Source organism: Scardinius erythrophthalmus (genome assembly GCF_964197995.2).
Source record: "Scardinius erythrophthalmus genome assembly, chromosome: 23".
NCBI classification, from domain to species: domain Eukaryota; kingdom Metazoa; phylum Chordata; class Actinopteri; order Cypriniformes; family Leuciscidae; genus Scardinius; species Scardinius erythrophthalmus.
In genome coordinates this window covers 16725126-16740977 of record NC_138243.1, presented here as the reverse complement: position 1 = coordinate 16740977, position 15852 = coordinate 16725126, and the positions used below count along the sequence as shown (strand labels likewise).

The window sequence follows — 15852 nt, the reverse complement described above, 5'->3', positions numbered from 1 at the left end:
TTACAAAAACATGTTGACAAAAGGCACTTTATGGAATTATTTAGTTTTATATTTTTAATAACGAATCTTATAATTGTAATAATTCATGCATAAATTAATTATTGTATTTTATAATTAATCACACTAAATTTAAATATTAAATTGACATCCCTATAAATAATATTTTCTGTGAATTCTCACAGTAATAAAAACAGCTATTTAACATTAAATATGTTAAAATATAGAAGCTGACAAAATCAATGAAAAAAATTACAAGAACTTCAAGAATCATTTTTTATTATTAATTATATTTTCAATATTTAAGTTTATCATTTGAACAATATAATTTTATAATTAATCACTAATTTTACATTAAATTGACAGACCTATAAATGATTTTTTTTGTACATTTTTACATGAATTAAATTAAAATGTTCATAAAGAAGCACAGAAGTTTCTTTTCTTTTCCAGCTCTCCCTTCATTTGCTAACTGGACAGATTAGAACACTGAAAAGTTTTCCCATAAAATGAGATGTTTATTAACCTTCGTTCCTAGCAGTTATTGATACCCTGTTGACAAGAAGAAAACATTTTTAGCTGTTCTTGCCAAACATGCAGCCTCTCAAACACAGTATTAATACTCAATCCTCAGTGTTGTAAAGTCTGTTTTCTTTGATTCTCGACAGGTTCACACCGTACGAATGGTATAACCCTCACCCCTGCAACCCCTCATCTGAAGTGGTTCAGAACAACTTCACACTGTTAAATAGTTTATGGTTTGGTGTCGCAGCTCTAATGCGTCAAGGTATGTTACACACAACACTGCAAAAGTTCTGCATTGTTTAGCATTGTTTTTTTTTTCGTTTGAGATTTCATTCAATGACATTCATACAGTAGGAAATTGTAGTGGTATGAAGAAGAAAACACACCTCTGGCACAGTTATAAGTCACAACCAGTAACTGAATTGATTTTTGTTCTGACTTGGAAACTTTTAGCTTGGTTTCCTCTGGTGTAATAGATGCTAGTGAGAAGAGGTTTGTAGGTTCCGCTACAGAAGGCATGAAACAAAATGGATGACCTGTCAGGTGTGCAGAAAAGTGTAAAACTCCAAGAGCGACTTTAATGAGCACAGGAGAACCAGACAAATCATTATGCAGCATAGTCTGACCTCACGTTACAGAGAGATTTCTTCTGAAATATTAGATAAATCTTATTTACATCAGAGGGGCCATTCAGCCATGAAGATGGAAATTTACAGAAAAGTGGAGTGCAGTTGCGGGCATTTCATGTCACTGGTGGATTTTAGGTTATTCCATTATGGTTAAAGCAGGTCATATTTATACAATGTGTGTTATTAATTTTATTGTGAACAATTCATCCACATACATTTTTTTTTAGCTTTTTTCCCGATCACAATATCTTTAAAAAATTAAATATCTCTCTGATGACGTATGCTGGACTTATTTAGACCTCTTAAACCCAGCCTCTTTCTTACAATTGACTGCAAACTCGCAGTTTTGAGCGCAACACCTACATCTCTAAATCCAAACAACAACTGATGGATATAAACAAGTCCTTTTATTTCTATTAATAATAATAGGAATATCTAAAAAAAATAATTTGATAAATAACTAATGCTGATGTAGAATAGGGTGTTTACATAGAAAATAGACATAGTCTTAATCAGCAAATACCAGGTTCATTCTAAAGGGTTAGAGAGAGATAGTGGGAAATGGTCATGTAAAACTAGATTAGATTTGTTGGCGCACACACAAAAAAGCTTTGGTTATGATCAAAAAAGTGATAATTATTTACTACATGACCTCTTTAATAGGATCAACAAGCTTTTTGAAACCCACACACAGTGTTAATTGGGCTGATTTAGTTGGTATTCATCTTGTGTATTCATTGATGTTTGTGTGTTGTGCATATGTGTTCACATTATTACCTACCACAGCTAATCCTCCTACATGAGGTTACTGAAATAACCTTGTCATCTTTTTTTATCTCATCTATTAAAGCATGCAGGGTTTTACCAATTAGCCAATGGTAGAAAAACAGTGAGAACATAACATTACAAAAAGTAGTTTTTGTCCTTATGTTGACAGAACAATATTTTAAGATACTTTTATTGTTTGGGTTTTCATCAGCTGTCCAGATGATTTTCCTCTTTATTTTCTTCAATAAATAGATTGATAGTGTGGTAGATTTTTCCCTAAACCTAACCACGTACCTGGAACCTAATTACCTGGGGCGTCTCCAATCGACACCCAAGCATCTACAGTCGACACTTAATAAATAAATGTACTTGGGGCGTCTCCAGTCGACACCCAAGCGTCTACAGTCGACACTTAATAAATATATCTGGGGCGTCTACAATCGACACCCAATAATCTTTATACTCTAGCTCTTGCGTCTACTGTCGACAACTGGCTTCGAGTTCCTTACCCTAACTTGTTCCCTTAACTAACTTGCTCCCCTATCTAACTTGCTGCGCAGCAATAATAACAGACAGACTTCAGCAAATGACCTTTAAAATGCTTTAATCACGGCCGGGAGAGTTTCCCGAGCAGTTCTCAGAGAATCTCCCCCAAGAAGAAGCACGGCCGGAGGATCTCAGACAAATTTCAGAGAGAATCCCACTCAAAAAGAAGAATACATCAGGTTTTATAGGACAAGTACAAACACAACAAATTAGATCCTCGTCACTAACTCATGACTTAACTCACGTCACCTTCTATCAATATGATTGGTTGAATTGGTGAAAGCAAGCCCCCACCTTTTTAAGCAAAAATATCTTGAATCATCAAAAAACACTTTAAAGGGTTAAGAGCTCAGTTGATTACTCAATATATCATGATATAATACAGACACTATATTTTTGATTTTGTCATGGTCAGCACTTGAGAATTTTCCATAACACAAATAGACCTAAAAGGGGAAGTAAGGTTTAGATGTTAGAAACATGGTTTAGTTTAAAAGATAGTTTACTATCTTATCTATTAAAAATCCATCACAATAGTCTTGTCCTACATTGTTATAATATCAGGGCTATGATTGACAGTTGTGTCCTCCTCATGCCATTTAAGAGTAAGACATAGGTCAGTAGTTAGCATTTAGCCATGCTAATTATCTGTGATTTGCAGCACAGCTTTTCCAAAGGAACAAACACACCTCATGGTGTCTGTCAATGAGCTGTTGTTCCCCAGGTGGCTAATGTAAAAGTGTTTGGTATCTTTCAAAAGGATTTATTAGCATGATCATTACTGAAAGGCCAAGAGCATGCATTAGCCCTGTTAAAAAAAAAAAAAAAAAAAACATTAAAGAACCCTTAAATAGTTTTTGCTGCTGGTTTTTATCCAATTTAGCTAGCCAGACTAGTTGATTAGCCCAACTAAAACCAAAACAAATTAGCATGACCATCTTAAACACACTAAAACTTAGTTTTTCTTTGGCATTGTCTTTTCAGTTAGCTACACTAATGCTAATAGAACCATTAAAAAATAATAAACACTATCTTTTACATTTAGCAATTTTCCTCCTTTTGAATTTAAAAGAAATATAGATCATAATACATAACCATTATCCACTCTTTACTCATGGCTGACTACTTTAAAGTACTACTTTTTTGCCGACTGCTTTGGTTGGTAATCACTGTTGTTAGATATATTGCTTGGATCAAAGGTAATAATTTAGCTGGCAATTTTAAAGTTGTGTTCTACATGACGCAAGACATACAAATGCACAGTGCACACAATGTGAATTTGTGCTGTCGTTCCAACTTCCAGCTATCTCAACTGGGCATCCATGCATAAAAGACAATCACTGCTTCTTCAGTATCATACATCAGACTTTGACTCACTGGTCTGTCTTTCTAATTACAAAATAAACACATATGGGGGGAGAACTTCCTATTAACTGATTAATAATATATATTGATAGCACACCTAGTTTATCAGAGTGGTGACTGCTTATAAGGACAGATTCATAAAAAAAAGAGTATTCTGTTTTTTTGGCTTTTAAAGTACAGTTCTTATGATAGTTTCATTTTCTAGCATCAAAGCCCTGAGTCATCCAGCCAGCCATAATGAAAACCCTCAGTTAGAATAACACACATTAGATTTCTCATTAAGCTGAAGGTTAAAAGTCAGTGTGATGAGAACAAACGTAATGTGAGCCTTTGATATAAAAAAATAAACCCATTTAGGTTGTCACAGCGAGCTTCACGGTGCTCATGGGGTCCTGGGTGACTCTCAGGATTGTTTGAGGATGTGTGTATGCTTGCTTGTGTGTCAGGGTTGTTTTCTCAGAGGAGACAGTGTCTTAAAATATCAGAATGAAAACTCTTTAACAGTACAAAAGTAATACAAAACAAATATTGCAAAATAGTTGATGAAATGGTGTGTGAACCACTTTTGTAATGTAATACTGTTCAACAGATAAAGATTCAGAGAGAGGCAGCATCTCTTTCACTCAAGCTTATTCACTTTAAAAACGGAGATGCAGAAGCTCAGATCAATGAGGCCTAAGATCAACCAGTTTCAAAAAGAAGTACAAAACCTGTCCTATTTAAAAGAAAATAAGTAGATTAAAAGACGTGTAAACAAAGATAAAAATGTATAGTGGATGTAAGAATCTGTTTCTAGCAGAGTAACTACGTGTCAAATGTGTTCATCACATTTGAAAATTGCATCTAATGTTATTTAATTGAAAACCAACCAAACTTTTTTTGTTAAATGTCATTTGCTTGTAAAGCTGTCTTTGTGTAAATGTCACTGTGTTATGAATTTTGTTATCTATTGCAATGACATTCAAAAAAAATGTCCAAGTACTTTTTGTGGCCAGTGTTTTGCTAAGCTTTTGTTTATTTCAGGATCTGAGCTGATGCCTAAAGCTCTATCCACCAGAATTGTGGGAGGGATTTGGTGGTTCTTCACTTTAATCATCATATCTTCATACACGGCCAACCTGGCTGCTTTCCTCACTGTGGAGAGAATGGACTCCCCAATCGATTCAGCTGACGATTTAGCCAAGCAGACTAGAATTGAATATGGTGCAGTGAGAGATGGCTCCACAATGACTTTCTTTAAGGTAACATGTTCTCATCTTGCATGCAGGATCGATGTGCCTTAACACACCATTCACATAAAAGCTACTGAAATACAGAAGGAACAGCCAGCCACAATCCAAACACTCAGAATATTATCAATTTTACAAGAAGCTGCCTGCACAGAAGGAGCTGGAGCTTTTAGGAGTAAGTTTATTGGATTTCTGCTAGGAAGTAAAAAAAGGAGATCGATCCTGTGTGTCTGTCTCATGATAAGTCACAAAATAATAAAATGGATGCAGAGTCACACATAGATGAGTTTTGAGTTGTGTTAACCAGAAAATTTAATACTGAGAGGGGAATTCCATGAATAAATTGCACTAGATAATTGTGCCACTTATTTGCACATGATGTCTCCTTATTTAGTGCCATTCACAAAATAAGTTATGCTAATCAGGTAGCAATGCAAACACAGAGCAAAATTTGTGCTAAATGGACTTTGACGAAAATTCTATTTGCATTCTCACCGATAATAGTTTTATGGTGTTTTGTCCAAATAAATGATTACATATTGTGTATGTATTTACACTATACAGTTCAAAAGGATGCATTTATTTGATTAAAAATGCAGTGAAAACAGTAATATTGTGAAATAACTGTTTTCTATTTGAATATTTTTTTTCAAATCTAATTTATTCCTCTGACGGGATGCTCCGATCGATCGGCCGCAGATTGTTATCGGCCGATAATCATATTCAACGAAACGATCGCAATTTGATGACGTAAAAAGGCTTCAGTGCCGACTTTCTGCTTTGTAACTTTGAGAAACATTAGTAAACCATAGTAAATTGCACCTGTTTATTTAGAGCAGATTTTCTCAATTCAAACTAGCCCACACACAACATAACATAGTGCATAGATCTTGAGAAAATACTCATGGAGTGACATTACATGCTGCTTGGCTAAAGCTATAGAACTTATGTGGCCCCACTCCTTTTCAGCGTATTTGTATTTTCACAGCATGAAGGTTAGATTTTATGGATTTATGAACGAACCGATTGTTTTAAAATCTTCACGGCCTACTGACATTTATTATGACATCTGTTTCAAACATTACAATGCTCATGCTAACTTTAGTTAACTCTACAATAATTAAATCCACTTCACCAGCTTATTACTCTAGCGATGCCATAGAAATATGCCGCAAAAAATAGAAGTTCAAACAAAAAATTCTAAAGATGGTTGCTTGCTTGTTTCTCTGGCACCTTATGTGTGTGAGATTTCTGGGATCCGGTTGCGTTGCCATCATGAGGCAGTGTTTTTCAATGTCATTTGAAAATTCATCCAATGGAAACTGGATCTTGCGTATGGTGGGTAAGGTTGGGAGATATGGCAAAAATAATATATCACCATTTTTTCCAGGAAAATAATGATTCACGATTTTATCACGATTCTTTTGCATGTTGGTTTTACTATTTTGCAAGTGACTGAGCATTACAGCCAAACTAATGTTCATATTTTAAAAACAAACCTTACAAAGAAACAAAATATAAAAATAAAAAAACTTTTTTATTTCTCAATTAAATTTTTATTTTATTTTGATTGCTTTGAAATATAATCATTAAAAATGCCTTCAGGATGTAAGGAGTTAACAGTGGCAGTCATCAGAGAGCTTACATATTACTTGTATAAAGCTTGAATGTTCGAGATCGGTATCGGCCAATCATGATGACAAGAAATCAGTAGTTGCTATTGGCTACAAAAATCAAATTGAATTTTTCAAATCATTCTTTCAATCAATCATCTAAGTGTCTTTACTATCAGTTTTGATCAATTTAATGCATTCTTGCTGAGTGCATTAGAAGTGTTAGTTAATCTAACCACAAATAAATGTACTACAAGTCAATTTTGGCACTTCAAAGTAATGTACAATATGAAAATGGATATTCATTTTGAAACTTGCAAAATATCACATTTAACAGTAATTAAATGATTAGTGTTTTTAATAATGAACTTTACTTTGTAAGCTTTGAATTACAGCAGATGTGATGTACAGCAAATGAGTATGTATAATCGAATGTAATAAATTAAATGAAATATAATATCCAAGATAAATATTGGATGCCGTTTTTTGCACTAAAAATACTATACATGCAGCACAAGACATCACAGAATCCTTGCTAATACCTCAAGCGTACACGTTCGCAAATCCGCCTGAATCCTACTGAACTCTTTTTACCTCCACCAATCCAGCCATCTAAAATTACAGTAATTCCAATAATCCAGAGATCTATTTTATGAGTAGGATCCACACATGCACCATTCATCATTTAAAGAGAGAGAGAGAGAGAGAGAGAGAGAGAGAGAGAGAGAGAGAGAGAGAGAGAGAGAGAGACAAACGAGTTACACAGATAAAGCACAGAAGTGTGTACAGAGGCTGGTGAGGGCTTTATCCACCGAGATTGTAGAGTATGATTACATCCGCGTGTATCTGGAAAAATACAGGCCTGTGGAGAACCAAGACAAATCGAATCAGATGTGAGAGATTTAGCACACAGCTGCCCCCCTGCTGTCCTCTGACACACTCAGAGACAACATTTTACAATTTGTCCCCTTTTGACTCGGCCTAATGAGAGATCAGGGCGAACTTATCAGACTTGAAAAGCCTATACCAGTAGCTGATTAAATGAACAAGATCCAAAGAAAAGAACTTTGTAGAATGAAAAGAAATATGGATCCAGGTGGCGTGACTCGTGTCTTTAATGTGTCTTTAGTGCTTTAGTGCATTTGAAGGCTAAATGAACTCTTTGAAACTCTTTCAGAAATCCAAAATCTCAACGTATGAGAAGATGTGGGCGTTCATGAGCAGCAGGAAGAACACAGCCCTGGTGAAGAACAACAAGGAAGGGATTACAAGAGTCCTGACCACTGACTATGCCCTCCTCATGGAGTCAACCAGCATAGAGTACATCACACAGAGAAACTGCAACCTCACCCAGGTTGGAGGTCTGATCGACTCTAAGGGCTATGGAGTTGGCACGCCAATAGGTAATGATGCCCCACATATCATCTGACAGGCTGTTGAGCCCTCTAACCATGACCTTACTTGCCTCAGGCAATAGACGTGGCATCTTTTTCAATATGACACTACATAGCCAATTGAGTTTGAGTTGCTTTGCTTGATTTAGTTCTGACCTGATCATTTGCTGCATTCCATCCAAAGTCGGTATTTGATGTCTCCGAAACATGTGTGGAGAAATATTATTAAAAAATGTTTTAATTATATAAATTATTTTGTTATACATTTAATCTATTTCTAATGTATGTCCCTGTATTCTATATTTCTATAAATGTTATTTATAAATCATTGCTGATTAAATTGCATTGACTTCAGTTTCATAAAATACATAAAATAAATATAGTATATATAAAATGTATATGTATATACAGATTATTATTGCATAATATATTGTATGTATGCAGAAATTTCTATATAAATATTGTAGATTAAATTCCATTGACTTTATATATATAAAATATAAATAATTTGGAACTTTAATTGCACTTTACTTTAAAATAGGTACGCAACCAACAATGATAAGCTGATTGTTATTAGTAATTATGATATTAAAATTTAATAAAATAGATAAAAGTTAATAAACGGTAAAAGCAAAAAAAAAAAACGATCGAAACAACATTCAGGATAAAAACTGGATATTCATTTTGAGATTTGCTAAAGATTACAATTAACAGTGTTATTAAATATTCATGTTTTTAAATTAAATAAGTATCACAAAAGGTAACACTTTATTTTACAGCGTCGTTGTTATACGTTACATGTACTTACCATAGTAAGTAATAACAGTGAATTATGCATAATTTCATGCACATATCCCTAATCCTAACCCTTAACCTATAGTAAATGTTGTTTATATTACTCAGCACATAAATGTGTAATTACACTGTAACAAGGACACCTTAAAGTAAAGTGTAACCTCACTAAATTAAATAAAAAAAATTATATATTGTGTGCATCCCTACCTAAAAATGATAAAAAGTTGGAAGTTTAGCTTCAAGTGCTGTTCTATTGCACTTGTGTAGGACTCTTCTCTAAACTCGAACATCTGTGGTTGTTTGCAGGCTCACCCTACCGGGACAGGGTGACCATCGCCATCCTGCAGCTCCAGGAAGAGGGAAAGTTACACATGATGAAGGAAAAATGGTGGCGAGGTAACGGATGTCCTGAGGAGGACAATAAAGAAGCCAGTGCCCTGGGTGTGGAGAACATCGGAGGCATCTTCATCGTGCTGGCCGCCGGTCTCGTGCTGTCCGTGTTTGTGGCCATCGGAGAGTTCATTTACAAGTCGCGCAAAAACAGTGATATTGAAGAGGTGAGTGGGAGTCTGGTAGAACGGCCCCGCGGGGTCCGAATCTTAAAGGAGCTAATTACCTCACCGCTGTCACAACCGAAATGAGCCATGTAAACACAAACGAGACACTTGCGGGATGTTTTTGCAGCAGCCCACTGGTCAGGAACCTGTCGCAGACTGAAAGCACATGCTGTTTATCATGCTTGTTTTGCATGACATACATAGTTTTTGGCGAAAGTACCAAAGTGACAAAAACTTAAGCAATAAATGTAAAATGTTATTTCCTGACCTGGATGACAAAGTACTACTATTCAACACAGTTTGGCAATTCAGGCAGTGTGATGTGAAGTGTAAAAGTTAATGCATTCATGCACAACAGCCATTACATATGTCTGTAATGCACTGACGTTTTGATTGCTTAATTGGATCTATAGATCAAATCCAGGTGGGATGTTTAACAAAAGTAAAGTCATTTGCACTTTAAATAGCAGAATTTGGTTATCACTGAAATTCGACAAGCATTAAATATCAGATTTTCAGATTTTAAAAAGAAGGCCATTAGACAACTACAGTAATTTTGACAATGTACGTAAGTTTGGGGGGAAATCTTTGCAAAGTAAATTGTATTGAATTTAGTTTCATTTAGAATATATAAAATATATTATAAATTAAATGTATACGTATATATTAATATATTGCTTTGTAAATATTAAATTGTATTGACCTCAGTTTTTTTATGAAATATATAAATATATATATATTTCTATATAAAATATTATTAACTTGAATACATTCTTCTATAATTAAAAACAAAATAGATGATGAAATTAATCACAAAGCCCTAGTTTAACTTAAAGTATCACTCGAGTATAAAAGGTTAGTATCATACTAATGACAACATTTTGGTACGATCCAATGCTTTTGTACATTTGTTAGCTGAATGCATATTTTAGCATGATTTTTATTTGAGTTGCTTGTGAATGCTGCTTATATTTTGTTATCATATTGATCATTTGCATGTTACTAATCTTATCCTGCTTTTTGTCTTTCTGTTCTATTTTTTTTATTTTATCATTGATCTGCATGCACAAGGCCTTCTGTTTCTTTTACGGAGTCCAATCCCGGCAGCTGCAAAGAAGCGATTCCATCTCCTCCACTGGCACGTCCTTATCGACAGATTTAGAGAGCGGGCGGCTCCTCGGGGATGACATATGTTCTTCGCGTTAGCCACACACTCTCGTATCTGTAAGGGCTGTGCGTTATTTAAAGAAATACAAACTCCTTTCCCTCATTCGCCCATCTACTGGTTACTTCCAAACCATCTGCCCAAACCCTTGACCTCAATCCAGCACCGATGCGGCTCAAAAATTTACTACGGTTTTCAAAGAGATGAAGAACACTTTCATTTTTTGTTGCACACCCTGTCTGCGGACAGATAAGAAATGGAGTGCTCTCAGAAACTTTTATATACTGGCAGAAGCCATTCGAAGCTAAATTTGAAGTGTGAACTCTCTACATTTGATGTCCTAAATTCCCCCTCTCATTTTCTCAGTGCTTTCTCAAAAGATCGACCCACACAGTGAGGGTAATAATAATTATAATGAGGGTTATGATAATCATTTGCGCTATAGCCTACTGATTCTTGAGTACAGAGACAAAACAGGCTGCAATACAGAGAAAAATTGATTAATGGAATTATTTTCTGAATTAATCTGATCTGTAAAGTTCCAGTGTCCATACAAAATGGGTGCTTGCCATTTACTCAATATTGGTTGAGACTGTCAGATAAAAAGTAATGTGTGAAATATTTATAATTATTGACCAATCTAGCATTCATTTTAATTAAATGAGACTGCATGAGATATGGTTTCAGCTCCTTCTATTGAATTGGTACTGCAGTCAAACAGATATTACTGTGTGAACAAAATATAAATCATATTTTGATGTTCTAAATGCAGTATTTCTTTTTCTAGTTTTGCTTGCTGCTAATAGGACCTGAAAATTACATTTGAGTTGGCATTTCATGGTCTTTATATTCAATAAATTGTAGGGATGCACCAAAATTTCGCCTACCGAAAATTTTCAACCAAAACAGCTCTTTTCAGTTTCTGGCTGAAATGGTTTTGGAGGTGAAACGTGACCCGAAACGTTTTACTGTGTTCAGCATCTATTTTGTGCACACAACATAGATAAGCTATAAAACATGATGTCAGCTGTGTGGACACTAGCTTGACTAGATTGACAATATTCTTTATTTTAATCGGTAATATGGTTTCTTAAATCTAAAATCTTTTAGTCTGTGCTGTTTTCTGTAGATGCATTCATTTGATCCTGACATTTGTAGGGCGCCTGCCATCCAATAATCGCAAAAAGATTTGTGTTTTGTTACTTTTAATATGAAGTAAATTCTTCAATAAACTCATTAGTTTTTGCTAAATGTATGCACTGTATTACATTCATTCTTATATATATACATATATATATATATATATATATATATATATATATACACACACAGACCCTTTCCAAAAAATTTGAATATCATGGAAAAGTTTATTTATTTCCATAATTCCATTCAAAACGTTAAACTTCCATAGATTATAGATTCAGGGCCCACAACTTAAACGATTTCAAGTATTTAGTTGTTTATTTGTACATAATTTGGGCTTCCAGCTCATAAAACCCACGAAAACAGGATTTCAAAAAATTAGAATATTACATGAAATCACACAGTAATTACACAGTGATACCATGGTCATTGAACCAGGTTTTGGTTCTTTTGGCAGTGTGGGCAGGTGCAAATGCTGCTGGAAAATGAAGGAAGCATGAAGTGCTCTGAAAATTTCCTGGTAGACGGCTGCGTTGACTCTGGATTTAATAAAGCACAGTGGACCAAAGTCCTCTTTTCTGATGAGAGCAAATTTTGCATCTCATTTGGAAACCAAGGTCCCAGAGTCTGGAGGAAGAATGGAGAGGCACACAATCCAAGATGCTTGAAGTCCAGTGTGAAGTTTCCACAGTCTGTGTTGGTTTGGGGAGCCATGTCATCGGCTGGTGTTGGTCCACTGTGCTGTCCACTCAACGCAGCCGTCTACCAGGACATTTTCAGAGCACTTCATGCTTCCTTCAGCAGACAAGCTTTATGGAGAGTTTTCGTGGGTTTTATGAGCTGGAAGCCCAAATTATGTACAAATAAACAACTAAATACTTGAAATCGTTTAAGTTGTGGGCCCTGAATCTATAATCTATGGAAGTTTAACGTTTTGAATGGAATTATGGAAATAAATAAACTTTTCCATGATATTCAAATTTTTTGGAAAGGGTCTATATATATATATATATATATATAATTGTTGTTGTTAAAGATAATATTAATGTATTCAATATTCTTTATATTTAAGAATAGATAATAATCAGAATATAATTATAACATCAATGCATTAATTATATTTAAATATTTTAAATATGATGTCTGTTTTTCATCTATGTAAAATATTGACTCTTATTGCTTTAAAGGGCAGGTGGTTTTAGGGTAGTAAGTGTAATGTCATAATTTTGATTATAAAATAATATTGATAATGCAAAAAGTACATACAGAAACTAACAACTGGTAAAGTTGTAGTATATGTTTTGTGCTATCTCAAGAATCAGTGAACTTCTTTCACTCATTCACTTCTTCTTTATATAAACACTTGACATTTGAGCACACAGTCATGAAACAGCGATATCAGTCTCTGGAATGTAATTAACTTCGAAGAGAAAAGACATTGAGAGGAGAGTCTTCATAATGACTTGATTAAATATTGATGCACTCAAAAAGAAAGAACAATTAAAAGGTCTGAAATTAGCCCACAGGATAACCGTAATCAGCCGGGAGCTAATTCCCCGCTTTATCTGCCTCCCATATGCCATCGGCATTTCTAGAGCTGTGGCCTTCATGCCTCCAACATCTCATGACAGACAAGACCAGGACGTGTGAATCGCTCGGAATCTGCATTACCGCAATAGAAAACGGGCTACACAACCCAGTCATGTCTATTGTGTGTCTTTGCAAGTCAATCTCATTAGAGTTTCATAGCATGAAAGTAACCATGTTGTCCCCACCCTATTCTCCAAATCATTTCCAGTTGTTTTCACACTATCCTAAAGGCCCTGATATACTTCATGCGAAATCAAAGAACGAGTTAGTGTGACGTCATTTCGAACAAAATCAGGCCAAAACGAAGTTCGTTACTGGAGTTTGAAACAGCTTGCCTAGCGAACTTTCCGGAAAAGTTAACTCCAGCTGGTGAACACCTTCATACTACCATTAGTCTAAGATAGGTGTGTGCTGAGGCTCCACCTTTTTTGACATGGAAATTTTCTCCGGGTCTGAATCCGAAATTGCCCCCACACCCTCAAAAATGGCATTTTTTGAGAGGACAACCATAGTGGACATAATTGAGTTCACTCATTCTATCCAACATTGCACCGCAGTAAAGAGTGTACAGCCGATGTACGCTCAACAGCTGTCCGAATTCACTCACTCGTTTTTATTCACTCCAAGTATGGAAGTAAAATAATGTCAAATGTTTTTTAAATAAAAATTGCACTACTTGAAAAAAAGAGGCATTGCATTAACCATGCTTGCATTTTAATGCATTGTATTTTTAGGGCTTGCATTTTTATGGGCTGAAATTCAACATGGCTGAATATTTAAGCTGTGAATATAAGAATTAAAAACATTTCAAACACATAAAAATTCAATAATCCATTGATTAAATGAGTAAATGAGTTTTATGAATGAATGGCTTGCTCTAACTGTTGCTGGTCTTCGTCAACAACACGCGCTTTTGCACCTCCTGCTGGTGAGGTTGACTAACAGCAGATGGAGAGTATGCTCGGCAATCTACTGCTTTTCCTGCAGTTCCTGGACGTCAATGTTGAATTTACTGTCGAATCTGAACCACTGAATTTGTGGAAGCAAATTTGCAAAGCGAAATAAAATGGACCGAAAATTGCCTGTTGAATATTATAGGTTGTATTTTTAAACAGTTTGAATATTTTGGAAGTGAAATATGAAAGGTGAATATGGATTATTGATTTTTTAATAATGAAAATGTGTTTGAAATGTTTTTAATTGAAATATTCACAGCTTAAATATTCAACCATGTTGAATTTCAGCCCCTAAAAATGCAAGCCCTAAAAATACAATGCATTAAAATGCAAGCATGGTTAATGCAATGCCTCTTTTTTTCAAGTAGTGCAATTCAACAGGCTTTTTTATTTCAAAAACATTTGACATTATTTTACTTCCATATTCAAGTAAACCGTATTAATGGACGAACGTAAGGAATAGTGAATAGTGTTCAGTCAATCAAGGTCAAATGCGAGTTAAAACATGAACACACCGGATTTAAAGTAGGGATTGAGGTTGTAGGTCTAATAGTAAGAGACACTCACACTGTTTTTTTCATGTGTAATACTGTAAAGCTGCTAGTTTTAAAGCAATTTATTGTATTGTAAAGTGCTATGTAAATAAACCTGACGTGACTGGAGTGCCGAGTTGCATAGCTCTTGCAAACATCCACATCGCTATTATCAGATGCTTTCTTAACGGCTGTTTTCTCACCACTGTCATTTTTGTTGTGTTATGCTCGCAGCACATATTTACATATTTATTTACATATTTACATCTAAGCGCCGCTCTCAGCAGAGTGGGCGTCGTCGGATGTTTGCTAACCGTATACTGCTGAAAAGGCATTTCGAACTTCTTTTTACCCCTAAGTGAAGAACATAAAAGAACTTTGATGTGAGTATATCAGGGCCTGAAAATAGAATCATAAACAATAGATGAAACAGCTATTTGCAGTGAAATTTACACTATATGCATCAAATGTAGTTGAATAGCTGAAGTGGACACTGTTAGATTGTGTGTTTGTGTGTGTATGTAAGTGTGCCTGTGCGTATGCATGTGTGTGTAGAGACTCACGCAAGACCCCGTGTTCTTTTTTGACAGTGTGTCTCTTTCAGTGCTGTGATGGAAGACCTGGGCATATCCCTCAGGTGCCACAAGGCCTTGAGGAAGAGAGGCAGACACAGAGGAAGAGCAGGCCTGTCTGGAGTCTTATGTAACTCCAAACGCATCTCGAGGAAAGAGACAGTGGCCTAGATCCACCTCCCAACAGCCACGCGGGGAGCAACTCTGCTTTTGGCGTACCTGCCCGTGAAATGAATCTCTGAGGCTGTTTGATTTTTTCATTGAAATTTGTCTATGTGCTATTTAATTATGAATCTGCAAGTTTTTATACGAGTATTATTTGGATTGTGTTCGTTTTGTGTCAGCTACACAGATTTTGGTAATGGCTTGAGTTGAAAATGAAAGGAATAATTTTGAGACGTACAAGCACATTGCATACATTTTCTTGTGCTGTTCTTGATTTAATAAATAAAAGTGTACATTTTACACAAACTTG

General features: G+C 35.2%; 1 protein-coding gene across 4 annotated transcripts in view; it reads left to right on the top strand.

Moving 5' to 3' along the window:
* The window catches only part of grik1a (glutamate receptor, ionotropic, kainate 1a), a 68008-nt gene extending 52156 nt beyond the window's left edge, over positions 1–15852 (top strand). The window contains exons 12-17 of one of the 4 annotated variants that reach the window (XM_081354280.1): positions 666–784; positions 4854–5071; positions 7850–8075; positions 9168–9418; positions 10490–10642; positions 15410–15852. In XM_081354280.1, the coding sequence (XP_081210406.1) occupies positions 666–784; positions 4854–5071; positions 7850–8075; positions 9168–9418; positions 10490–10624 (949 nt within the window). In that variant the 3' untranslated portion in view covers positions 10625–10642; positions 15410–15852. Of the gene's footprint in view, positions 1–665; positions 785–4853; positions 5072–7849; positions 8076–9167; positions 9419–10489; positions 10643–15395 lie in introns of all 4 variants that reach the window. The other 3 variants (XM_081354281.1, XM_081354282.1, XM_081354279.1) reach the window with 3 other exon arrangements.